This window comes from Anarhichas minor, unplaced genomic scaffold (genome assembly GCF_050575085.1).
Source record: "Anarhichas minor isolate MPS153535 unplaced genomic scaffold, ASM5057508v1 ptg000043l, whole genome shotgun sequence".
NCBI lineage: Eukaryota > Metazoa > Chordata > Actinopteri > Perciformes > Anarhichadidae > Anarhichas > Anarhichas minor.
This window is the reverse complement of record NW_027466489.1, coordinates 6539526-6565563: the sequence shown is the minus strand read 5'-3', so window position 1 is coordinate 6565563 and position 26038 is coordinate 6539526. Positions and strand designations below refer to the sequence as shown.

The 26038-nt window shown below is 40.0% G+C and overlaps 1 protein-coding gene across 2 annotated transcripts; it reads left to right on the top strand.

The window, feature by feature from the left end:
- The first annotated feature begins 6232 nt into the window (after positions 1–6232).
- Positions 6233–25810, top strand: nckap1l (NCK associated protein 1 like). Of its 2 annotated transcripts, XM_076110525.1 has the most exons (31): positions 6236–6405; positions 7397–7507; positions 8075–8167; positions 8720–8776; positions 9856–9998; positions 10305–10395; positions 11154–11291; positions 11898–11946; positions 12232–12388; positions 12998–13054; positions 13167–13263; positions 13528–13637; positions 13887–14019; positions 14204–14285; positions 14402–14460; positions 14554–14699; positions 14804–14936; positions 15307–15426; positions 15714–15853; positions 16557–16688; positions 17735–17953; positions 18169–18299; positions 19608–19705; positions 20376–20469; positions 21379–21461; positions 22050–22130; positions 23026–23119; positions 23233–23349; positions 23946–24055; positions 24708–24797; positions 25236–25810. In XM_076110525.1, exons 1-31 carry the CDS (start codon positions 6316–6318, stop codon positions 25350–25352), a joined length of 3372 nt encoding a protein of 1123 aa, XP_075966640.1. In that variant the 5' UTR covers positions 6236–6315; the 3' UTR covers positions 25353–25810. The 2 variants fall into 2 exon arrangements, with proteins under 2 accessions (XP_075966642.1, XP_075966640.1); XM_076110527.1 differs by lacking the exons at positions 23026–23119; positions 23233–23349; positions 23946–24055; positions 24708–24797; positions 25236–25810 and having other exon boundaries at positions 6233–6405; positions 22022–22075.
- Positions 25811–26038: the final 228 nt, after the last annotated feature.

Sequence of the window (26038 nt, the reverse complement as noted above, 5' to 3'; positions counted from 1 at the left end):
AATATGCTCCAGCTATCATCCTTGTTGATTTATCCGTCCTTTGCTGTAAGGGAACAATTTTTCCACTATTCATCTCTAATAACTTTCTCTCTGTGTGAGATTTGACCAGACTTTACAGGTCACTTCCCCAGGCTGAATGTGAAACAAACAGTTGGTAGCTGAACCCCTGGCCAGGTGAGGGGATTACTGTCTAACTCCATCCTTCAAAATGCACTACCACCTCCCCTTCCCTCCATTTCAGTCCCCTAACCTGCATTTCCACCTCTGATGTATTTCTGTCTGTCTCAGCTGTCTGTGTGAAGTCTTGCCAGGTTATTGGATTCACAAGTCTGTGAATGTCACTCTGCCATGCATTTACTGGAGCTGCCCACTGGCACACCCTGAAGTGTGTGTGGGAGTGTATACTTGCATGCACATATGCCACGTTTCTCATTATAATTCACTGAGTCCCTCCACCCTACCTCAGTTCACTTTGTAATTATCAGACAAAGTAGGAGGACAGTTCTGGTGTCCTGCAGTTGCACTCCTTTTTAGGAAATCAGCCTCAGGTCATTTAGGTAATTTGGTCACTCTCTCTCTCTTTGCACCCCTCTTCTAAGGATCTGTTTCTGACACCATGTCTCTCCTAACTGTGTTTCTCAGTTTGAATCTCTCTCACTCCGCTGTCATCCCACCCTCTCTGTAGTTAGTAAGCTACTACGTTCAACTGTCAGTTTAAAATGAAAACCTGACAGGAGAAAACTACTGACTCAACATGCATGTATCTCCTGACGGACAGCGACAACATACCGGAAACTAATGTAAACTACATTATGTAGCAAAGAATTAATTTCTTTTAACATCAAATTCTGTGAAGATAATAAATCCAGCAGCGTTGACAACAGGTAACAGGACTCTTATACTCCAGGCATAAATACCTTGGCATGAATAAATGGCATGAATTACTTTTAATTGCTGATACTGGTGCAAATACCACGATGCATTAGAATGTTTCTTAAAGTTTGCCACCACATGTTTTATTAGAAGCCTATACTAATACAACACTACTGTGTTTCAACACAGGAGGTACTAGACTAAACCATTTAACTTCTACCAGCTGAAAAGAGCACAGACTTCAGCCCCCTTGGGGATGGAACAGAAGTGCAGCAGAAATCCAGCCAGCAAACAGAAAAAGTGACTTTGGAAAACACTTGTTTTCCTTGTAATATATACCTAGCAAATAAAGTGAGTCTGTTTCTTGAGAGATAATTATCAGTCCCGTTTATTTGAACTTGTGTGCATGTGGCCTCACTCGTCACTTACATTCCCTGTAAGCAGTAAAAGTGGTACAACTTAATGTCCATGTTGTTGCCAATAATGTTTAAGTCTTTTCATCAGGGCTGTGTATTATCACCAGCGCCTTGTTTTCCTTTCTGTCTCAGTACCATGTTCCAACGTGCCAAGGAAAAATGCTGTCTCTTTTAACTCCTATGTTCAACCAGTTAGATGTGTATTTGCATGCTGTGCAGGATCTCATAGCTCGGGGCCAAATTTGCTACAATTTTCTTGAAAATGTAAATGCCATGTCCTTTGATAAGTTGAAAGGCCAAAGGCTAAGAAAGTCAAGGATAGTTAAAGGAGCATTGTTGGTATAGGCGTGGGCCATGTATACAGTCATATACTGTAAATTTGACATACATGACAACTGCTTGCATTATGCCACCAGTAGTTGGTTTTACGCAAACATTCTGTTGCTATAAAAACACCAACTGGAACAGTTCCATGGCAGTGTAACTGACATTACATTAGTCTACATCTGCCATTTTATCAGATCTGTAATCAAGCAAATATTAGCGAGCATCTTTTATCTACTCCACAAATACAGTTGTTGCAGTTTAAATCTGTAAACATTATTTTATAGCTGTGTTGGGATTTTTGATAGGTTATTCAGTTTTTCTGATATAATTTTGGTGCTAACTAAGCTAGTTAGCCGTTACTCATGCTAGTTTGCTATCTGAGGTTAATATTTTTGGTCCATGGTATTGCTGCTCGCAGCGTTGTCCGGAGGCGAGCATGTACGGAGCGTGTGCTTGGCCCCCGGTAGTGCTACTTGCAACCTTATTGAGAACCGCTCATCCGCAGTTGACTCCAGGGAAGTGAAGAAGAGTTTGGTTGCTACATTTGTTTATTCAGCATCCAGCAGAAAAAGTGAAGAACGACATTCCCGTTGCTGCACAGTGTGCCAGTCGCTTGTTTATCTAAAGTTTATTAATAGTGAACGTGTCACGTATCCAAATTGCAACACCTTTGACAATGCACGTCTTTGTGTCCCCAACAATAAACCCACTAAGTGTGAAGTAGATTGAACAAACAGTTGTTAATATGTGAAAGACATACCCACAGACAGACAGACAGTCAGAGATTCCTTTATTTATAGTTGGATGCTGCTGCTACTGTGCCACCTATTGATCAAATAGCACAGAATTCGCCAGGGTCACTCAGACATCATATCTACACATGTTCACCAAATGTCTTTGCAATAGCACAAAGCGTTTGAGTGAACTTTGAGGGCCAGATATAGCTAAACTGTATGGAACATCAAAAATCCGAAAAGTGTCTTTTTCCGACTTGGTCTAAAGATGCTCTGTAGCACAAATTTGTAAGCACCAGCGTCTTTTTTCAATTGTTCCCAATGAGGAGAGAGTGTACTGTACAGTATGCGGTCACATGCGGCAGCCCAAAGAAAAAGCACTGCACCCAGCGTTTGTTTTCTGAGCGTGCCGGCTTTTTGGTGCAGCCGCGCTTTAGTTGACAATCTCTGAATATTTCAGAACATTGCTCTTGACGTCTCTGTATAAAACGAAGGAGAAGCTTGTTTTGGCATGATAGACAAAGATTGAAGTAGATTAAGTAGATAGGCAGGGCGGACACTGAATGTTGCTGTTGAGTGTTGATCTTTTGTCTGCGACGCATCGCCCCCCCTTCTCTTACTGGTTTGAGGGCAAGCATCCTCCGATTGATGCACATGGTGCCCAGATAGATAATAAAAAACAAAGCGGCGATGCTAGTCCATCATACAACAGTAGTTGAAATATTGTCAAGATGTTGTTGTCATTGAATAAGCTTTTTCAATGAAACACTGGGATGAAGCACTTGCCAGGCTAGAGAAGCTATTTGTACACAGACCCTTATGGTTCAAAAGTTAAAGGCCAAAACTTAGAGTTGATTGTTACAGCGCCACCATCCCGCCAAATTGAACCAGCTTTGAAACTGTATGTTCTTGGGTCCAGCAGTACACCCGTCAAGTAGATAGGATTAAATGCCCTTGAATTATACAGAGTACATAAAGACAGACAGAGAGACAGTCCTTGCTTTATAATTAGACGTAATAACTGCTTTTTTTGGCCACTTGGGGGCAGCAGAAACAACTGGTGAACACACCAAAGACATATGGGGAGCTTGATAGCAAACAACTGCTTATTTACACATCCAGGGGATATGAAGCAGCTTTAATTGGAGTCGTGTTTCTGCATGGCCACCTGACTACGAATGCCGTCCAATATTTACACTCCTTTTCGCTCTGTTTTGGTCTCAACCAACTCCTGAATAAAATATCTATGAAATAATCATGTCTCTTTAGCTGCTAAATGCTCCTATATGTTCATCGGTGCTCTGTTTGCCTGCCGTTTGCTACTGTGCAGGTAATGTTCAGTCGCTTTTTAGCTGAAAACAGCTGTCCTAAATGGGAGCGGCGAACCACAACAGTAAACCATAACAATGAGCTGAAGGATACTAAACACTATGTACAGCTGGGGGAACTGCAGAGGTGAAATATAAAACATATTGATCATAGCCGCTTTAAGCAATTACATCAAATAAATTGAAAGTGTATTAATCTAATCTAAACAGACATTCAAATAGTAGTGCTGCTATGTTTGCAGAAGGGTGACACTCATACCGCAGCTTTTATTATACTTGATTATATTGTATTAGAGAGGCTCATGTGTTTTGCCATCGCTCTTCTGACATCTGGGCTGCAGCCAGAGCTGTGATCCCTTCCTCAAACCCTTCCTCTCTTACCTCCTCCTGCAGTCCTACCCACAGACTGCAAACAATACCTTCCAATGACTGAGGCCATTCTATCAGCATTATTAGTTTTTACCGTGCATGTGCACAAATCTATTTTGTTACTCTCACTCCTGTTAGTTAGCCCTTTCCCTCTTTATTGTATCATAAATCATTATTGTATATGACAGATGCAGCAATATGCATTATGATGTTGCTCTTTTTAAAATCATTGTACTTAGTATGTCCTACAGTACTCAGCGATGACTGATGTAAGTTGATTTGGTAATAGATGAGATGCATTGAGCTTTTGTAGCACACAGTATAGTTCTATTATATTTCAAACTCAAGCCATCCTCCATAACCGACTTGCATCAAAGCCAATGATGCTTTCAGCACAGTCTTACTCTCATCTCTTTTTTTTAATCCCCCTCACTACAGCTACATTCTTACTCTCTGGAATAAGTTCCAGGTTTCACAAATTCTTGTTGGGAAGCCAAATAGTTTCAATCATCTCTCTCTTTCATAATGAGCCATGTAAGAATCTAAATATTTTACTTGGTTCACAGAGGCTAAGGTTTTTTTTATAAACGTTGTAACCCCCCCATCCACCAAGCCCCATCCCCTGCATCCCTAACTCCTCCCAGATCCACATCCTCCTGTCTGCTTTACCAGACAGCCTTGTTAACATGTCTACCACTCTCTGAATTTCTGCCAGTAAGGAAATAATAAACAGATTATGTCTTCGAGTTCACTTAACATCAATCATCGCTTTGATCGGCGCTGTGCTCGCTGTGGTTGACTTTAGTGATTCTCATTAAGAAAATGACTCTCTCTAAGCGCTACAGAACGTTACGCTGCACTCTTCTGTTTACACTTTACTGAACCTGTTACTTAATTCCAAGAGGAGTTATAGTGGTCTTGCGCTAAAAAAAGAAAACAACACTTGGCTGCTGAATAACTTGGGGCCTTTCTAGTTTACATGACAAAGTCTTTAGTCTCAGTAATTATGCTGAACGTGAGAATAGCTTGATGTGAAAGTAATGTGATTGTCCGGATGCTTTCCAGTTAGTAAAGACACAAAAAAACATTCTAAATATTCAAATTATTTCATCGTCTTTTAATTCCACCTGTGTGCCCAGGAAGCAGGCAAGACAGCACAGGCTACACATGGAAAACAATGTTCTTACCACAAGTTTTGAAGTTGTATGATTGACAACACATGGGTGGTCAATCTTTAGTGAATGTGAACCTTGTATTAATAACATAATGTGTGGTTATATTATGGTTTACTGCATATCGACCAAGTAAACATCAGGTTTTGTGTTGGAGTGCTAAGCATGAGTTATTCATGAGCCAAATTCACCTGGATGGATGAAAATGGATAGATGGAAATGCATCAATTATGCTAAACTCTGTCGGGACAGACCTCCGAGTACACATACAGTACATACATAGTGTACAGTTAATATAATGTACAGTCTGTCTTGTCTTATCCTTTTAAGGAGGTTTTGTCATTTGTCACCAGTCTGTGTGGGTTTAGGCGTTTTTATGATATAGTTTGTATTTGTCACACACCCACTTTGTTGCATGATTGATCCCCCATTCGTTCAGGAAACACAGCTTCAGTTGGTAAATATTGCCATCTTGTGGTGAAAGAAAGACCTTTTTTAAAAGGTGTCTAAAGATTCATCCCTGTATCTGGTTTTCTTTACTGGCTGGTTAGTTTGAAAAAGTGAAAGTAAAATGTATTACATTCCGTGAACTCTGCTTGAGTAACAAGAATATGATTTGTACCTTTCTGCACGCCTTTCACAGAGCAAGAGGAAGTATCTCAAATGGTTCACAACACAGAGGCAGTTTAACAGACAGAACACACGGACATTCATTTGCTCAACAATACATGTTCAATAATACATGTTTTCTCTCTCGCATGAAGTGTTGAGCGACGGTGTGAATTGTGGAGAATGTAATTTCTCAAAATGTGACTAAATATCCAAATGTGCCAAAGAATAAAAACAATGATTCTCTTTTTTTTTGTGGGTTTTCTTCTCTTTTTTTGTGGCAAATGTTCCTCCTTTAATACATTTCTAACCACTTTTTGACATACAGTTATAGTGTGTGGGTGACACTCAACTCATGGCTCCACCCCCACCCATGGGCCCCATGTGACCCAGCGTCAGGGTGAGGCTCTGGGTGCACTTGTTTCCGAGGGTTCGACGACGACACAGGAGCAGGAGGCCAAGGCCCGAACGGAGTGTTTCTGGAGCAATGGACTACCAACAGAAACTGGCTGAAAAACTCACCATCCTCAATGAGAGAGGGAATGGGGTGTTAATACGCATGAACTACATTAAGAAGGTGAGGGAGAATAGGAAGATTTATAGAGGCAAGTTGTCTGCGTAACAGAAATAAGGAACTTGACTTTCGACTCATAATCTTACGCCTTGGTAGTTTTCTCAAAATATGTTCCTGCGGGCAGTTCTTACACTATACAAAGAGTTAACAGTATATGCTTTTTTTACTACTTAGGAACAGATTGAAATTGAATCATATTCAGAATGTTTGCACTTATTTCTAATGTGAGATTCCATAGAACTGTTGAAAGAGGAGGAGAGCTGGATCTACATTTGTGTCTACAATACAAATAATAATGATTCTATCAAGCCAAACATGTAAAAGTAATTTATCCGTAATGCACAGAAGTACGAAGTGAGTAAGTAAGTAAGTAAGTAAGAATGTGAATTACCAGTTATAACCCGGTAATGCACAGTTTCTCAAAATAAAGAAACTCTCCAGGAGCTGTGGCTTAAACTGCTGTGATGAAACGATGTTAGATAATTGTAACAGCTGTGTACTTAGTTTAATAGGCAGCACTGTCTTCCAAACGCAATGGAGTTTATGTTCTCCAAAGAGGAAGTGCAAACAGGAAGTCAGTCTGAGTTGTCAGTCACCTCAAAATTCAGTTATTCTAAACTGAATGCTGTGAAACTCACACATCAGATTATCAGGGGCAGTTCAGTGTTCACTATTCTGCTCAGAGTCACCTTGAGGACTGTTGTTGAGGGAGATGGGGAGAGCCTTATCACCCGCTCTGTCCACAATCTTCACAGCTAGTCTGTTGATTCCTCTTCTGACAAGCTAGCTTCTCTAACCTGTGGCTGGATGCCACTCAAAATGTAAAGAATGCTGTCAAGAGAGCCCACAGAGCATGATGGCAGGGCATGAAAACTTTATTTAACCGCCAGAACCTTCCGAGTGAAATATAAAGAAAGTCTGGCCGAGCATTACAGTGTGGCGTGCGAACTGATCACATCCTCACATCTTTATATTTTCCTAACCTCTGTTACAGACCTGTGCAGACCCTAAGTTGCGGCCATCCTTCCTGACCGATAAAACCATGGAGCCTGCCATCAAATACATCAACAAGAAATTCCCCAACATTGACTTCAGGGGAAACATTGTAAGTTTGACTGCAGCCTTTCTCTCCTGCTCGCCTTCTATACAAGGACAAGCTTGTACTTATATTTCATATTTTGTTTTGTTGTGATGGTGAAATTATTATTTAGGGATCTTGTCACAAAAAAAGGTTTGTTTGTTTATTCGCAGTAAACAAATAATTATTGTGTGATCCACTGAAAACATTATGACATGTTTAACAGTTATTCTCTTCGTCATCACAAAACCTCTGATCTCCAAAAAAAACCAAACGTCTTATTATGAAGTTGTAAAACAACTGACTTGTGAAAACAAAGAGTCGATGATCAGCGTTACCCATGCAAGTCATCTCGGGCTATGGTATTATATTGCATGATATTGGCTCTATGAGTATATCTGTTATTGTGTCCATACTTTGTTTATATATGTGTTTCTTTAATGTAAACATTTGCTTGTGGCTGACGGTTTAATCAAGTAGGAAGTGAAGCAAACTAATCAAGTCACAGGAAGAGCGACTTCTACTTTTCAAACAATGTGACGCTTCATAATACCTGACCAGTAATGAAAAGTTCTCTCTCTTTTTTTGTCTTAGCAAAATCTGACCGGTATCCAGAGACAGAAATCTGAAGTGTTGGCAGGTGCAGCAAGCTACTACGACTCTTTCCTGGATGTCGTAGAGTTCAGGGTGATAATCTCTTTTTTTTCACATAACATGACAAAGAAATACACGACAATAGCAGAGGAAGAAACAGAAGCATAACATAACAACATAAAAACAATCAAAATGAAAATAAATTTACATTATTCTTTCTCTTTTTTGGACAAATGTGGTAATAGAGGACAATGATGGTGTTTGTCTTTCTTTCTCTCTACTTCCTTCTGCTATTTTGTTTTCCAGAATACATTTACATATAGAGTGGTTTATTCTCATATAGGAACATATTTAATTTTATTCCAAATATCAAGGACAGTTGGCTCACTGTGGTTTGGTGCAGTTAGTTACACCTCCCTTGACATTTGCATATTTCTGTGATGGAGGTCGCAGCCAGGCCAATGCATCATCTTTATTTGTGAGATTGAGAATAACTCAATCATGATGTTATAAAAATATGCAAATGTGTAATGATTATTAGGCTACAGGAATCTTTGAAAACGTGTTTAAGAAATCACTTTGGCGGCTTAACATCATTTCAATGTTTTTTTGTTCTAATCTAACCCTTCTCTGTTCTTCATTCAGGACCACGTCTATGAGTTGTTGAACACCATAGATGCCTGTCAGTGCTTCTTTGATATTGTAAGTATTTAAGATGTATTTATTCATAAGTCAGGGAAAACGTTTAATTTAAACCAAACATCTGCTGATTTCTGACAAGCTGTCACTCTTTTTATTCATTCTGCTACGATGCTGTTTACTCCTTCCACCTACCTACATATTGCAGGTTACGTTTTCTCTTCTCACCGCCCACAGCCTCCTCCTGTTCAGTTTGTCAGGTTTTTTATTATCGCAATTAAAGTGGCACCCTTTGCCTTGTGCATTATGTATATTCTACTGTATAATTCAGCGATCCGTGTCTCCTGTTATCTGATTTGCACAGCCGATGTTGGCATTTTAAGCACCTCGCAATACTTTGATTTATTATTATTTTCCCTCAGCGCAGGACCTTTTCTTTAACCATTTGTCACAATCAATAGTGAAATCCATTTGAACACATTCTTTTTATTGCAGTTATAACACATTTTTCATTCACCTTTGACCCAAATCTATCATAACATATCTAACCCTTTCCGCTTGAAAGGTGACCGTAGTTTGCTTAAAGAGGAAGAGTAGCGGCTGTGGTCATGAATTTGAATTCAGTCCGTCACAATGGATTTCAATGGAGATAGGTTTTCAGGTTGGGATAAAGTAACAAAAGATCTAAATCGTTTAAACTACTCCCTCAGCTTAATCCACTTCTGTCTCTAAGCCTAGTGTATTCCAAACACTCATATTGCTATATGAAGCTTGTTCAACCACTTTTCTCCATCAGTGGGGAAACTACAACCTTTTTACAGCCATTTGCAGGATGTGTGTTTTTTATATTCAAAGTATTTATTGTGATCTCTATTGATGTCTATGATGACAAATATTTTCCAACCAAAAATCTCCAAAAACTGATTTAAAAAAAAAACTATTTTAAACATACAGCTAATGAAAGCCTCCATTCCTGATGTTCAATAACAATGTCTTTCTTTTAGGTCTCCACATTAGCTCCACTGTATCTACAGTTGACCAAACCTCAGTATTTGACGAGTTAGGAGTGAGAATGTGTTGCCTAGTTAGACCAGTTTCAGTCATTTCAGAACCACTGTCTCCATTTTTTTATTATATTTCAGGCAATCAACTTTGACTTCACCAAGAACTACTTGGATCTGATCATCACATACACGTCTGTTATCATAACGCTCTCTCGCATCGATGATAAGAAGGCACTGGTGGGCATGTTCAACTGTGCCCATGAGATGACCAATGGGAGCAGGTGAGGAAACATGAAACTGCATATATGAGGTACAACGTAATTTGATGGATGGATGTGTTGTGCAGTTATTCACCCTTAATGATCAAGATAGCGTCCAGTGATGTTGCATTTGCTACGTGCAGCTCTCTATCTCCAACAAACTGCAGGGAACTGTGTAATTCATGAAAACCAACACTTTTATTATCAGCAAGATCCCTGTAGGTAATGCTAGACTGACACAGTATTAGCAATGCTCTATCATTATATACTGTCCTACTTCTTTTCCTTCAAATTATGATTGATTGCATGCTGTAATAAATCCTGCAGTGACCCAGCCTACCCACGGCTCGGCCAGATGTTTGTGGAGTATGAACATCCTTGGAAGAAGCTAACTGAGGAGTTTGGCCCTCACACAAGGGTACAGTAAATTGTAAAGCTACGTCAACATGTTGATAATTTCCTTGAGATAAAACGTAGGGGTTGGCGCAGTAAAGTAAACAAAACATTCCGTTTAATTCAACTTAGTACAACTATGAACGCATATTTAAACACATAACTTAAATGATGAATGATAAACACTCCTGTCTTGTCACAACACTGCACTTTAGTACTATACTATATCGCCACCCAAACATTGCACCATAATGATGATTGTTAAACACCTCATTCCTATTATTATTGATTTGTGGCTATAACAGCCTCCACGGGGATATGTTTCCATTCAGTCACAACAGAATAAGGGAGGACGGGCACTGATGTGATGAGGTCTGACTCGCAGTCGGCACTTCAGTTCATCCCAGAGGTGTTAGATGAGGTTGAGGTCACGACTCTGTGTAAGCCCATCAAAGTAGTCAGTTATATGTGGATGCTGTATCTTGCAAGTGCTTTATCAACACAATACGCATTTTACAATAATAATACAAATTATTCATCATTTATATTTACTCCTTTAACACTGACACTTACATTGGTCTCTGAGGTGGAGCATTAAATATGCCTTTGTGCAAAAACATGTAAACCTCATCTTTTGAGCCTCCAGCTTGTTTTGTTTGCTATAATTTGCTGTGAAGTGTTGCTTTCTTTCTCTATCTCTATCATTTTGCCTCTTTCACTTTCTCCGCATCCCTCTACCTTCCTCGTTCACTGTTTTCCTGTCCTTCTCTGTCCATCTCCCAGTCTGTGACGGCGGCGTTGCTGTCTCTGAAGATGGTCTACCCACGCAGGAACCTGCCGGCAGAGCAGTGGCGGAGCGCCCAGCTCCTCAGCCTGCTGAGTGCTCCAGCTGCCATGCTGGACCCAGCCTGCTGTGACACTGTGAGTCCGCCCTCCCATCACCTCTCCTCCCGTATTCATCTCTGACAGAGGAAGGGAGAGAGAGGAAGAGGTGTAGTGTCTAGATTATGTTTTTTTCCACGCACAGAAGGTAGAAAAGGTGTCACAGCTAAATTATGCAATAGCATGAAACACATGTCCTCTTATTACAGAGCTTTCACTTAGAAAATGATACATTTTATTGTCTTTTGACCTCTCTGTTCCTCCTTGAACTCATTACGACGGCTGTGGCCTCCTCATAGAGGAATCACTCGTCCTGTCGAGCAAGGGACCTCCAGGCAACAATTTCAAAAGATAAATATTTGAATGAAAAAGATGGCCCGCATTTAAAGTCTATAGAGAAAACTGATAGCTACAACATTTTTGTATTTCTTAAAGCATATTTAGGGAGGATGGTCAATATTTCCAGGAGTTTTTTCCAAAATCTATTGATGAGTGGGAACCAGAACAGAGTAACGATGAAGATTCTGATGGCTACCATGTAGTTTAACTGACAGGATTTTACTTCGTCAAACAGGCATCAGGCTTTGTACATGCTGTAGTGAATGTGTCTTTACTGGACGTTAATAACCTTGTTGTTCACCACAGATGGCGTGTGAATACCTGTCTATGGAGGCGATGGAGCGGTGGATCATTAGTATGTATACCTCATCCTATGTGATAACGTCCTCCTTCTGTTCACTTTATACAAATATATAAACGGCACATTCCAGACACACTTACATCTTGCAGGTATTTGCGTGAGCGGAACACACAACAACAGTATTGATGGATTAGTATTACTGCTGAAAGAATTTAGCTTTGGAGAATTGAGCTTCGGAGATATAACCAGTTAACTACGTCTCTACATTTGTCATGACAGGAGCACTGTCACATGCTAAACTGATTGTACCTTAAATGTTGCTGACTGTGCTCCTTGCAGTCGGTTTCCTGTTGTGCCACAGCAGCCTGAATACAAACCAGGCCTCTCAGGAGCTGTGGAAGATGGCTCTGCGTAGCGGCCTCTACCTCGTCCTAACCAGAGATGAAGTACTCAACATACACAAGGTTTCCGAGGACCTCTTCGACAGCATCAAAGGGTACGTACGCTGCACTGCTATATTATGAGAAGTAGTCCTACTTGATCAATACAAATTTAAAAAGCAATAAAGGTTAAATGAATGAATGAGAATTTCTCTATGCAAAAGTTTTGTGGCATTTTAACATATCAAAGGCAATTGTTGAAAAGTTTGTTTTAAAAGTATATTTCCCTAAAATCAAATGTATGCAGCTGAAAAAAAGAGTATGGCAATAAATAATCTTTAATTATCCTTAAACAATTTAAAAAATCACAAACAACACATATAGTCAGTAGTAAGTAGTACGTAATACCCTTAGTGCCTTTATATTTGGAGAGGAAGACAATGGATTACTGTATAGACAAACGGTTAAAGAGAAAAGTTGATGACGTTGATATAATCTACTATAAACTAGATATCATAGTATAGTTGTTACTAGATTACATTGTAAGACTTATTTGTATTTAGAGTTTCAGAAGAAATTGCTTCCACTGCTAAATGAATACGTGCCAAGACAAAGATGACACATATTAGAAAAAGGTCAATATTGCGCTGACCACATGGAATTATACATTTTTACATTGTAAATTATAGCTTCTCATCAAATTTGTTTATTTTTTCTTCTATCAGATATAACAAGCGAGTTGCAGACATCAAGGAATGCCGTGAGCATGTTTTACTCAACTGGTAAGACTTTCAGGAAACTAAACTTTTGTCATTAATATCCATTGATGAGTATTTTCTTTGAAATGAGCCGTGGGAACCAAATGTCTCCGACCATTTCCTGTGTTATTACCAGTGGAGCTATGCACAGAGAGAGGAGGCAGTTTCTGAGAGGAGCGATGATGGAATTATTTAAAGTTCTGGATGATGAACCTGGACTTCTGGGACCAAAGGTACAAGGGGACACTAACGAGCATAACAGCTACACTCGAGGAATTTAAATGAGTTCATTACTGCAAGTTAGAAGTCAAAAATGAAATTCTGGACTGATGAAAAACAGTATCTTTGATCCAGCCTCTCTGGAGAATATATGGACAGGGGGAGGGGATTCTTTTGAATGACCCTGCGTTTCATAGTAATCATGACTTCACTGATCTGAGACTCTTTGCTAACATTCCTATTTCTTCTCTGTCCTGTGTGCCAATCAAATCCCCAAGGCCTTGTATGTCTTCATGGCTCTGTCATTTTCCCGTGACGAGGTCCTGTGGCTCGTCAGACACTCTGAGAATATGCCAAAGATAAAGACAGCCGAGGACTACATTGACAAGTAGGTCATAGGTGCAGAGGATGTAAACCACTGTGGAGGTCACTCAGAAATCTGGCAGCTAGCAGGTTCTCCCCGCTGCAACTTAAGATGTCTCTCCACAGTGCAGCAATGTCGGTTTATAATAGTGCAGTCGTCCTAAAGTGTGCGCATGAGATTTTACAGTGGCTTTTTTGTACACATTTTAATTATGAAATGTAATAAAAAATGAATATGTTTAGTGTTAATTTGCTTTTTTTTTTTTTTTTTCAGTCAGATGGCTGAGCTGCTCTTCCACATGGAGAAGTTAAGAGGTCTGATGACAAAGTACAGCCATGTGGTTCAACGCTACCACGTCCAGTACCTGGCACAGTTTGATGCTTTGGTTCTCAATGACACCATACAGGTACCTGTCGATATAAATGTGAAATACATTAAAAGGGGCAGCATACAATTCTGTGCATTTTTCTTTTGTTAACTGAGGGGCAGGCAGTGTCAGAAAGGGGAAAGCCATCAAGGTTTTTATTACTGAATGCATCCCTTATTCTCCTTCTACAGCATGAATTAAGGGAACTTTTTCTCCTCTGCAGAACATGTATGTGTGTCCAGAAGAGGAGTCCGTGCTGATGACTTCATTCGTCTCAACCCTCTCTGCTTTGTCAGTCAAACAAGGTAATCACAAAAACATACTGCAGATTATTGCAGCTTGTGTACACTCAATATTGTTCTCTGCATTAAATGCAACATAAAACGTTACATTTCAATAATGATTCAATTTTACTCTGCAGTGGAAAAAAAAGAGGAGTTTGATTTCAGAGCACTTAGATTGGACTGGTTGAGATTGCAGGTAAGTAGGTTTGTTGCAACATATCAAATATTGCACAGTATTCACTCTAAAACATGGTGAATGCCACCCTTATCTCATTGTCTTCTGTTTTAGGCCTACACAAGTGTGAACAAGGCCCCTCTTCCACTAAAGGAATACCCCGACTTAGCAAAGGTGATGAACTTGATTCAGTTTCACACCAGGATGGTGGACAGTTTGGAAGAACTTCTGCAGGACACATCTGAGGTGTCCATGCTCGGGTCAGTCTCTTCTCTTCTCTTCTCTTCTCTTCTCTTCTCTTCTCTTCTCTTCAAGACTAAATACTTTAATGTCCTAACTGTTTATTATCTTGTTTGTTTAACAGTTACTACCCGCGCGTCTTTGAGAAGATGTTTTGCCAGAGCAGTGAGGAGATGACCATGAAGCGTTACCTCATGGCTTTCCCGCTCGTCTGTTCTCACTTCAGCCAGTGTGGACATCCTCTCTGCCCAGAGGAGGTCAGTGTTGAGTCATTTGCTTACCAAGCTATTACATAAGCATCATCTAAGAAGCATTGAAGACGCACGTTGGTTACACTCTGCATTAAGTTAGATTTCTATCACTTTATAACACACCTCACCAGCTGCATCATCACAGCAACATGTCAGTTTATTCTTATACATTAAACATTGGACTGAATCTAACTGGAGAATATGCCCTCTACCTTTGTGTGTGTGTGTGTGTGTGTGTGTGTGTGTGTGTGTGTGTGTGTGTGTGTGTGTGTGTGTGTGTGTGTGTGTGTATGTTGCCTTCGTATATGCCTGTCCTCTGTCATTGAACATACAGTATGTGCACACTCACATATACTGCACTTGTTTGTGTTTCTAGACAGAGGCAATGGAGAAGAAGATTCTGCGCCTGTGTGTGACCTTCCTGGAGCAGATAGCCAAGCAGACCAGCAGTGTTGTGTTAGAGATATGTGCTGAGCAGTGCAAACTCAATGACCAGGTGAAGTCTATTTCAGGTTTAATATACATATATATATACGTACATATACAGTATATATAATATATACTGTATATGTATATATATATATTAGTGCAGATGCGGTAAGTATGGAAAGTATGACAAAAGTGTTTACTTTTTGACTGAGTGCATTCAATATTAATGCAAAACTCCCATGTTTGTCTTTGAGCATGTTTCCCAATATTTGCTTGGCTGAATTCTTCCTCTTTCTGTCTCCCTTCCTTCTCTCCTTCCCTGCATCCATCTCTATCCACTTGATAACCCCTTAGCTGCAGCCCAAGAACTGTGCCGAGGCCATCAGCGCAGCTCGCTATAGAAAACAAAAGAAGCCGGTGCCAAAGAAGGGAGAGATCCAGAAAGAGAAACCAGGCGCCGAAAGCCTGAGGAAAGACCGGGCCGTTGTTACCAAGTCAGCTTTCCTTTTTGTTCCCCCACTTTTCTACTTATGTCTCTCTCTCTGATCCTTTAATCATTGTACTCAATTGGGAGACGTTTTGGAAAAGTGAGTGTAATTGATACGTCCCTGATTTCTGGAGACATGCAGAATTATCAACGCTTGTTCCAGTCAAATTGATCCAGTCCATTAAAAAAAACAATTGACACTGTACAGTTTTGCCAAGGTTGAAGTATGCAGTTCAATGTTAGCAGAAATGTTTTAATATTGGCTGACATTTCCAAATGATTTCCTTCACCCCATGACGCATTTCTTTCCTGAAGTTATCAGGAGGACAAGATTAAAATGCTCTCACCGATGAGGCATTATTTGTCCTGAACTTTATTACCCTTCTAGTTGAACCAGTCAAGGTTGATGGGGTACTGAATCAAGCTATTCAAAATTAAGAAACAAAACCTCTCAGCATTGTTTTGATCATATTCTCTATGTAGCTCCAGTAAGAAAACTCACAAATTTAGTTAAAAGAGTTGTAATTCTGTCTCTCTCCCTCCTCTCAGTTTTCCTCCTCACTGCATCAGTTCGGAGATGTTTTACAATTCTCTAACGGGTTTATTACCTTATTTGTCTGAGAAAAGCACATCCATACTACAGTCATTGTCAAAACATTTGTCAGCATTTATCCTCTCTTTTCTCTCTCTCTTTCTCCCACATCTCCTAGTATGGACAAGATGCATCTGATGCTGACAGAGCTCTGCTCCTCCTACAGCCTCTGCAGTGAATTTATTGTCTTCGAACACATCGTCGTTCCCACAGAGTTCCTCATTTCCCACCTGGAGACACGCCTCTCTGAGTATGAGTGGGGATGGGGGCATTATTATATTTGTCTGAAAAAATGTGGATGTGATGATTCCTGAAGTCTCTGAGGTGATGTTTGCCTAAAAAAAAAACCTTCCCCTATCTCATGTGCAGCAGAGGGATTTGGATTTTTTTGCGAATGTCACAGCAATTACTTTCAGAAATATGCTAATAACTAACATGAGCGCTTGTTTTCATTGTGAAAGGAACACATTGTAATATTGTTTCCTCAGTGCGTAAATGTGCTGTACAATTGTACTCAGTGTACGAACATAATTTCGTAATAGTTTTTTATACTGCTGACTCTATGTCCAAACTGATTGCTTATATGCTCACATACATGTTGCTCAGTAGGCTGACCGCCATCGTGGACAGGAGCTGTCGGAAATGTTAAACACTATTGACCAAGATGTGACAGCGCACTGGGAGAATTCAAAAGCATCTCAAGCTGCAATTTTTTTCCAAATTGTCACTCACTGATATACAGTTTTTTATTTCCTCCTGACAATTAGGGAATTATTTGGAGCTTGTCTCTTTAGAAATGTCTCCTCCATCACTACAATGAACACTGATTTTCTATCTGATTCCTCCGTGTCAGGCTGTGCTGCACCCACTTAAAAACCTGAGAAGAGATCCATCCCTTGCTCTGTGTCATTTCTGTGCTAACTGTTATTTAGATTAGGGATTGGTACCAGGGCAACCTAATGTTTCTGTGTATATGCTCTGCTTAGTCTCCCTGTCTTAGCTGATGATGATCTCCCCTGTCACCCTAAAATTAGCGTCCTTTAGTAGCAGCATGCTCGCAGTGATTGGTCTGTCCATGGCCAAAATTGTACAGACGAGTCAGGGAGAGAAAGAGAGGGGATTAATGGCCCGGAAATAAAATAAATAAAATTGAAGCCCTGGAGCAGTGAATGTGCTGACCTAATGAGAGTATAGTACCATGCCACCATGGCTCGTTTAACCCGTCTTGAGGTCCCTTCTGTCCGCCCTCAGCCCACTCCTGGTTATAAGTGACGTTGGTTAAACATGTTTCTCCAGAATCATCGTGAGAATGGCCAATTACAACCAGACCACCGAGGAGATAGCCCGTCCCTCAGACGTCCTGGCGGGGTTAAGAGCCTATACAGCCAGCCTGCACACCCTCTCCAGCTACATCAATGTGGACATCACCCGGCTGGTGAAGAACGTCCTGCTGCAGCAAACACAGCCACTGGACTCACGTGGAGGGCAGACTATTACGACCATCTACACAAAATGGTGTGTGCAATACATATATGTGTATCAACTCTATGCTGCATGCGCGTGTCCATTTAAAACGCAGAGCTAGCACATGAAAGCATATCCTCTTGATTTCTCTTTCTCTGCTTTGTTTCCTGTCTTTCTATGTCCCTCACTTTCACTCTTAAATTCAAACATCTGTTGAGTAAAGACACAACGGAGCTTTTGTTATGTTTGATTTTTCTGCACCTCAGGTTCCTGGAGAGTCTCTTGCGTCAGGCCAGCAACTCCCTCATCGTTCACTGTCCCACGATGCACTGCTTCATCAACCAGGCTACTGACAACGAACCAAGTTTCAGAGCGGAGGAGTTTTCAGATATATCAGGTCGGGCCCCAGCACTTAATCATTGCATATTTTGTACTATCACCTTTGTCTTTTCACAACGAAGGTGATATAGGTAATGGGAGACAAATAATACATAGCTTAGTATGAAGGTTATATAGCTGTATTCACTGACTTTCATTGTATGATACAGTGTAGGAAATGTAATTCAGATGACAGTCATCAGTGACATGCAGAGCTTAGCATCCACAGCAACAAATCTAACTTTTGGAGGTTTTTATGAACTTTTCCATGATGTACACTACATTCACGTGCTAGAATTTTTGTCTTGTGGGTGTAATATGAGAAAGGTTTTTAAACATATTCTTTTCTCTGACAATGTTTGCCTGACAAGAGCAAAAATGCCTCAAAAAGACAGATTTTTCTCCTCCATTTTCACTTTTTGCAGACATGCTTTTACAGACAAAAAGTACCCTTGTCCTCTAAGGTTTAATGTTCACGGGTCCACAGATCCAAGACACGACTCACTCTTTTCAAAAACGTTCGATCTCATTCACTCTTGACACCACATTCAGAGGGGGTGTTATTGCTCAAGAGGATGTGGAGCTTGTTATTGTAGTGGTGTGTTGTGTTTTTCTTCATACTGCCTGTCATGCAGTTTATTCTGACACTGCCTGATGAATGTAAAGTTCAGTATTGCTTATCATCTCCCCCGCTCTTTCGTCCTTGCATCATAACTATTCCAGCATCACTTGTGTCTCCACCACCCAGCCTCCTGTTCTGCCTACACGCTGCCTTGTTAGAGCAGTGGACCTCCGGCTGTTTTAATATCTACTCCACAACAGACCTTGGCTCATGCAAACATAATAGAGATGCATACATAAGGCATGCACACACACAGTACCTTGGAGACCACTGGACTTCAATAGACGCTCGCACACAATGTCATCATCGTCGTCTATATTTACTCCATAGTGAGGTATCTGCGTGCCTCTCACTGACTCATTTTCCAATCCATTAACCACCTCCAATTTTAACCACACACATCCTTATCCATCCATATTTAGGCAGAGATGTTGAGCTGAGTGAAAGGTCTAAAAGCTGCAGTTGTCTCTCTCTCATTGATTCCGCTACACTCAAAAATCTAACCTTTCATATTTTCTAGAGCTTATTTTCTAAAGCTTTGTATTAGACTCGCGTGAAAAAAAAGTCACTTGAAGCAAACAAAACATCTCCACTTGAGCCTGTTTCTTTTGTGCATTTTTGTAAAAACGTAAATTTAAGCTTCTGTTGATCACTCATCTCCCTCCAATCATAACTCATAAATTATTCATATCATCTTCTGAGCAGAGTTACAGGCCCTGGCGGAGCTAATTGGTCCATACGGCTTGAAGTTTCTGAGTGAAAACCTGATGTGGCACATCACCTCGCAAGTCAGTGAGCTGAAGGTACAGTATGATGCAATGGGCTTGTTTCAAGGATGTAGATCAGTGGCCCGCTGAATAAGCTGGGTAACTTTGATATGAGTATTACTGGTCTGTAGCAGGGAGACAATACTGCTCTACTAAGGCAGAGCAGTGACATCAGAAGCAGTGTAGCTGAGACTAAAGAAAACTATTTATTTTTTTACCCCCAAAAAGGAACTGCCACTGACTCTACATGATACCTAAAATATGCAGATAGGCTACTGCACTCTTCCCTTGGATCGACTGTAAGAGAAAATGCATTATCTACCAAAAAACATGTTCTTTAAGCTTTCATGTCCATTCTAAGAGAATACATTTAATTTACAATCCATAGCTAATAGGAATTAAATGAGTTTCAGTTTTGATGTTTTCGTCTGTCCATCTGCTACTGATGTTAACATTAAAATCAATATAATAAAGTCTGGAAAGATTGTTGTGCTTCAAAGCTACCTTCATCTTGTCAAACCTGCGTATCTCTTTTAAATCAGTTGCTCCTGTGCTGTGTCAGGCTCCACACTTTGACACTTAAGATTGAAGTGAGGAGCTCTGAACTTGCTGAGAGACAGATCTGTCACAGCCATGACCTCTCTCCTACACAACTCCCGCCTGAAGGTGGTTTTATCACTTATCTCACTTCCTTCTCTTCTGTCAGAAACTGGTGATTGAGAATATGGACGTCCTGGTACAGATGAGGAACAACTTTGATAAGCCTGGGGAAATGGCCAATCTTAAGAAGAGGCTGTCAGGTGAGAAGTTGAGATAGGAACGCGAGAGGTGATAAGAGATGTGAAGGAAGAGGTAAAGGGTTAAAAAGGAAAGGAATGAATAAAAGGTATAGGGGTTTTGAAGGCAGACAGGAGGAGATCCGGTGGTGCACAAAGTACAAAGTGAAGACAGAGACAGAGAAAGAAGGAACGAGAACATGAAGCGAAAGAGGAGTCCTAACGTTGAATCACTCTAACTCCTTATTATTTCTATACTGACTGACATACACATGAATATCTTTGGCAGACCAGCGGCCCTTTGTACATCACTTATTCAGGCTAACATGATAGAAGTGAGAACTACCATCAGCACTTTCAGGCGCCAATGGTGCAAGACAAACAAAGGGACTAAATAAGGTAGAAGAAAGGAAGAAATGGACTCTTCTCAGTGTCTTTATATCAAACCTCTGAAAATCCTTTCTGATGCTATCAGCCAGGAGAGAAAAGCCCATTGAATTTACACAGAGGGAAAGTACTCACTAATCATCTTCTTACATCTTTGTATTCCATCATTACAATGTTTTGGGAAGCTGAGAAAGGTAGAGCAGGAAGCTATTGCGAATAATTTGATAAAAATAAACATAAATAAATTATTATTTATGTTTATTTTTTCCTTCTGTACCTATAATCACAAAATTCAGCAGTACTTAAGAGCTCAAATTTTTTTATGGATCTACTTTACAAACCTAATATAAGACAAATTATATTATCGTGTAGATTGGTCACATTTTCTAGAGCGGCAATTTTGTTTTCTTAGAGCCCAGAAATGAATTCAAGTGCAAATAACCAGGTTTGCTGTCCGACACTCTTCACACATTCACCCACAGTGTCTCTGCTTTACTGCTTCATACAGCAGCAAACCTCTGATCTGTTTTGTATGCACCTCTTTAGGTGGCGAGAACGTACTGAAGAGGATGACCATCATCGGGGTGATCCTGTCCTTCAGATTGATGGCACAGGACGGTCTGAAAGATGTAAGATAATATAAAACTCTTAGATTGCAAAAACAGTTTCTTATAGAGTGTAGGTACAATTGACAAGAAGATCTTTTAAAATTTAGAGTAAAAGCTCATTCTTGACCTTGGGAATAGTGGTTTGACAATTTCTTTTTTTTTTTAAGTCTCAAGTTTCACTCACTAGCTTTTCCGGAGCTTTCAACTGCATCTCAAAGTCTTCATCAGTAGTTGGAGTTATCTCAATTTTTTTAAACAAGTTTTATGTTTTTCTGTCGACCACATGTTGTCATGTGATTGAAGTTCCATAACATGGGATGAGAAATGAGCAAACTCTGCAAGGTGCAGTTGAAAGCTTTGTGGGAAAAAAGTAAGTGGATCTTGAGTAATCTTTTTTTATTCTTCTTTTTAAGTCAAATACAGTTTTACTCTATTTAAATAAAGGAATAACAGTTTAAAAACAGGTGATTTATGGTTCCATGCACTGCATCTGTTATAATATAAAGCTGGAAGAAAACTGCCCTTGACTTAGTAGCTTCAGTATATGAAGGTCTTTACTTGATCATGTATGATCTCAGTAGTATTGTGTCATATAATCCTGTAATCTAGATCCTGAATAAGCATTGTCCAAACCTGATCGGGCCCATCGATTGCCTGATGGACTTCATCTCTCCTGAAGCTGACATCAAGGTAAAAGACAGCTTGTATACCACTTAATGGCAGCTACACTGGAAAAACAGCAACAGTATGTTAAGATCCCACAGAGCACTCTAAGTGCAAAAATCAGGATTTTCACTTTGCATGAATCATCCCATTACAGTTTATCAACGGTATGTTGACAGTTTGCTTTCACAGGGTCGACTTATCGTGGGAGAATTTATGTTGAAGACATATTGTTATATTTGCATTCATCTAAGCATATTTACATTTCAGACATTGGGGGATTGACTGATTTCCATCTTGGGTTAATATTACAGAATATACTAACAGAAAGTGTGCAACAGTGGATCTGAGAGTTGCAGAGGAACAGTTTTTTCTATTCTCTAGTTGCCTACCAACCAAATTAAATTCCTTATCTCCCTCTGGAGCTATCTGTGTGACTGTGACTCATGAACTCCGCCTCCCTTACTTACGTCTAGCCTCTGATTGAGGCATGACAGCCGTGCCACAGCCGCGGCCAGGATAACCCCAAAGACGTCAGCAGCCCCCTCATGCCTCCGTGAGAGAGACTCTGATCGCTGCTGCAGCTCTGCAGTCGAAACCACATCAGTGGAAACATTCTGCCCAGACAGGCCAACCATGCATGCAACCAGAAATAGGGCAATATCAAAACCTGTGTGTCATTACAAAAGCACCCACTGCTGATATAGTGTCATTGCATGTCCAGTATGTCACTTCTGTGGCTGCTACATAAAATACAAAGTACACACCAGCATAATGGCTTTTTTTTGTGGTGTGTATCAGCAACTAAATGCAACTAAATGAGGAAAGTTTAAATGGTGTAAAAATCTAAATTGCACTTTCAGGAGAAGCTTTAAACTGACTATTTTAGCTTTACTTCAACTAATGCTTTATGACCTTACAGGTGACTCTAAGCATTTTTGAGCTGGCTTCAGCTGCAGGGTTGACGTGCGATATCGATCCCGCCCTTGTCACAGCTATCAGCAATATGCAGACAGGTAACACTAAAACTACCAGTGGCACTTCTGCAAACAGCTTGATCTAATGGCTTAGTCATCTGTAATAAAGAGCCTTCTTTCATTTCTTAATGTTTTCTGTGAAAAACCTGCAGATAACACGTCAATTGATGAGGAGTACAAGCTGTCCTGTTTGCTGCTGGTCTACGTCGGCGTATCCCTGCCTACACTGGCGCTGGACCCCAACTCTTTCTACAGCCGAGAGCATGGAGGTGCATATCAATCCATTTATTTTCAGCTGCTACAAACTGCTTGCCAGATCTCAACCAAATGCTAATCGTTACTACTTCCAGCCATTACTTACCAGCCGCTGATAGAGGTTATCCACCGTCAAACATTAGGCTTAATAGCATCGCTGCATCATACTTTCCACATGATCCTCAGCAAACTATGTTGCTTAATGAGAAACACGTTTCTTTTGAGAAACTTTTGTTTACAGATAAGTTCAGCTGACGTGCATCGATACAGTTACTCTTGGCATGTGGCCCTGCTTACCCTAAGCGCTTGGCTCAGAGCCTGGGCAGCAACATTAAGAGCAGCAAATAGCCGAGATTTCTATCAGAGCACAGGGTGGCGTTTGTCTCAGATTATTTTCTTTGTCTCTATTTTCCATTGGCGTGTTGGAAATAGATGTAGCCTGTGAGCCTGAGGAAGTACGCTCAGTATGCTTCCTCTTAAGTGTTGCGGATCATCGAGTTAATTTCGCTAATTGTCGGGCAATGAAAACATCTTCTCTGTGGCCAAGGTTACAGGACACGCTACTCTGTTCTTTCTATTTGTCAGTGCTGATCTCTTTTTATTTCATCAGGACACAACAACAACATCCACTGTTTAGCTACAGCCATAAACCAGCTGGCTGCTGCCATGTTCACCGTTCAGAACAAGAACATAGAGCAGCACCTCAAAGAGTTTCTCATGGTGAGTGGCAAACATTTTGTTTTTCTTTATACAGTAAATGTCTTACTTTTCAAATTAAAATCTCCTTATTTAAGATAAAGCCGAGTGGAGCGTTGGTTATCCTGCATTTCATTTTAAAATAAAAAAGGGTTTGATTTTATACAACTATTAAGACAGTGCTTCCTAGGTGTCACAACTAGGGGTTTCAATCGGAACCTTGGTAGTAAATCAGAAAATCTAAATTCTGCTACACTAAATTCTGTTTTATATTTCTGACTATTTTTTGCTTCAGACCTCTAAAAGAAGCCTCTGGAATGGGAATCACTTCAATTGAACAGTGATAGACCTGCAGCCTGTAATACGTGTCTAAAGTAGACATAGATTTGTATTAAGGTCGAGGAGCACTGACTTCATAACGTGTTTCACAGAAAAGGCAGATGGTCATGCCATGGTGCAACGAATCTTAGAAAAGCCCTAAATGTGACAGGAATATGGCGAGGGATAATTGGTTTCTTGGGCACACTACACCACTGCTATGACAATATTTCAGTTTAAGAGCTTTCTCAATACACTGCCAACCTTTGCCCCAGCTGAGGTTTAGGTCGAGTCCAACAGTGTTGAAACTTTCCAGTTGTTTGATCTGCCTCTTTTTTAACTTTGTGTTATTCCACAGCTGGCCTCCTCCACTCTGCTTCAGTTGGGACAAAACGTGGAAAGAATGGAGAGCAAAAACCGAGAGTCCATCTACCTGCTTCTACACAGGGTAGGTTTCACAGTAAAATCATGTATTTTTAAATGTACAATAAGACTTAAGTGGGTTTATAATTGACTAATGGGAAAACCTATGACCTTTCATTAACTTAGGTTTTTCTCTGTGCAATAAGCCATCACACCTGCAGTGTTTTTTATAATGGATTTATTGTTTATCTTTAAAGCATTAATACATGAATGATAAACAAAAAAAAATACAAACAATTATTGCACCACTTTCTCCTGTTTGGGTAACGTTTACTTAAAACTACGGTGCCCAGCTGTTTTGAGAAATGGCTTAAAGGAAACTATATTTTTCCAGCCTAAAGATTTACATCTTCAATAGAAGTGAATGAGCAGACCGATTTTTGCCCTTTTAATGGGATTTGTTAACAATAATAAAAATATGGAGTAACTCAAGATTTAACAATTTTAACACTAATTCCTTCAGATTGTGGAGGAGTCTCCATTCTTGAGCCAAGACATGCTGGAGCGCTGCTTCCCGTATGTCCTGCTCCGAAACGCCTACAGAGAGGTGTACAGGTCCTTCATCGTCACTCTGGGCTGAAGACTGTTAAATATTACTAATGTAACATTTATTTATCCAAGATACTATGTGCATGCATGTTTTGTTTTCATTATTGTTAAGTCTCTTATTAATACAGATCTGTATGCTGCTACCTGCTTAACCATGGCCTTAGATATTTGTATATAGTGCTTCCTGCAAGTCAGTGTTCCTTATGTACCCACATTACAAAAGATCCTGCCTCATTTTACAAACTCTAGACTCGCTTTTACGATGCTTATCTGTCAGGATTATTGTGTAGATTCACGACTGCTGTTGTATTACTAAAATCAGGTGTATTCTGTAACGTCCCTCTTGTATTTTACACATCAGTGCCATGACATAAAGAAAACACGTTTTAAGAATGTAACCACATTTATTTCGATTTAAATCATTGTATTAATAGTTGGTGTATAACATTCTTTCTTACACATTTTACACAAATAAAGATGATAACAATATACTACTTGTTTTTTTTCTGATCTATATACAACAAGTGGGATTGTCTACTTCAAGTCTGTCCTCCAACCCAAATGTCCTCCCATCCTTCCTTTTTTCATGTACAATTTAAACAATGCACTCCGGTTTTGCAGAACCAAAAGTGGTTGTCTCTAAATTTAGACGGAACTTTAGTGATTTTATTTTGCAACCAGCACATTCACTATTTCCTTCCCGTTTCTTCTATCTCC

Coding starts and splice junctions, on each gene's coding strand:
- nckap1l (XM_076110525.1), top strand. CDS start 6,316: ATGGACTACCAACAGAAACTGGCTGAAAAACTCACCATCCTCAATGAG. Junction 7,508..8,074: donor TTGACTTCAGGGGAAACATT/GTAAGTTTGACT, acceptor TTTTTGTCTTAG/CAAAATCTGACCGGTATCCA. Junction 14,937..15,306: donor ATCCTCTCTGCCCAGAGGAG/GTCAGTGTTGAG, acceptor TTGTGTTTCTAG/ACAGAGGCAATGGAGAAGAA.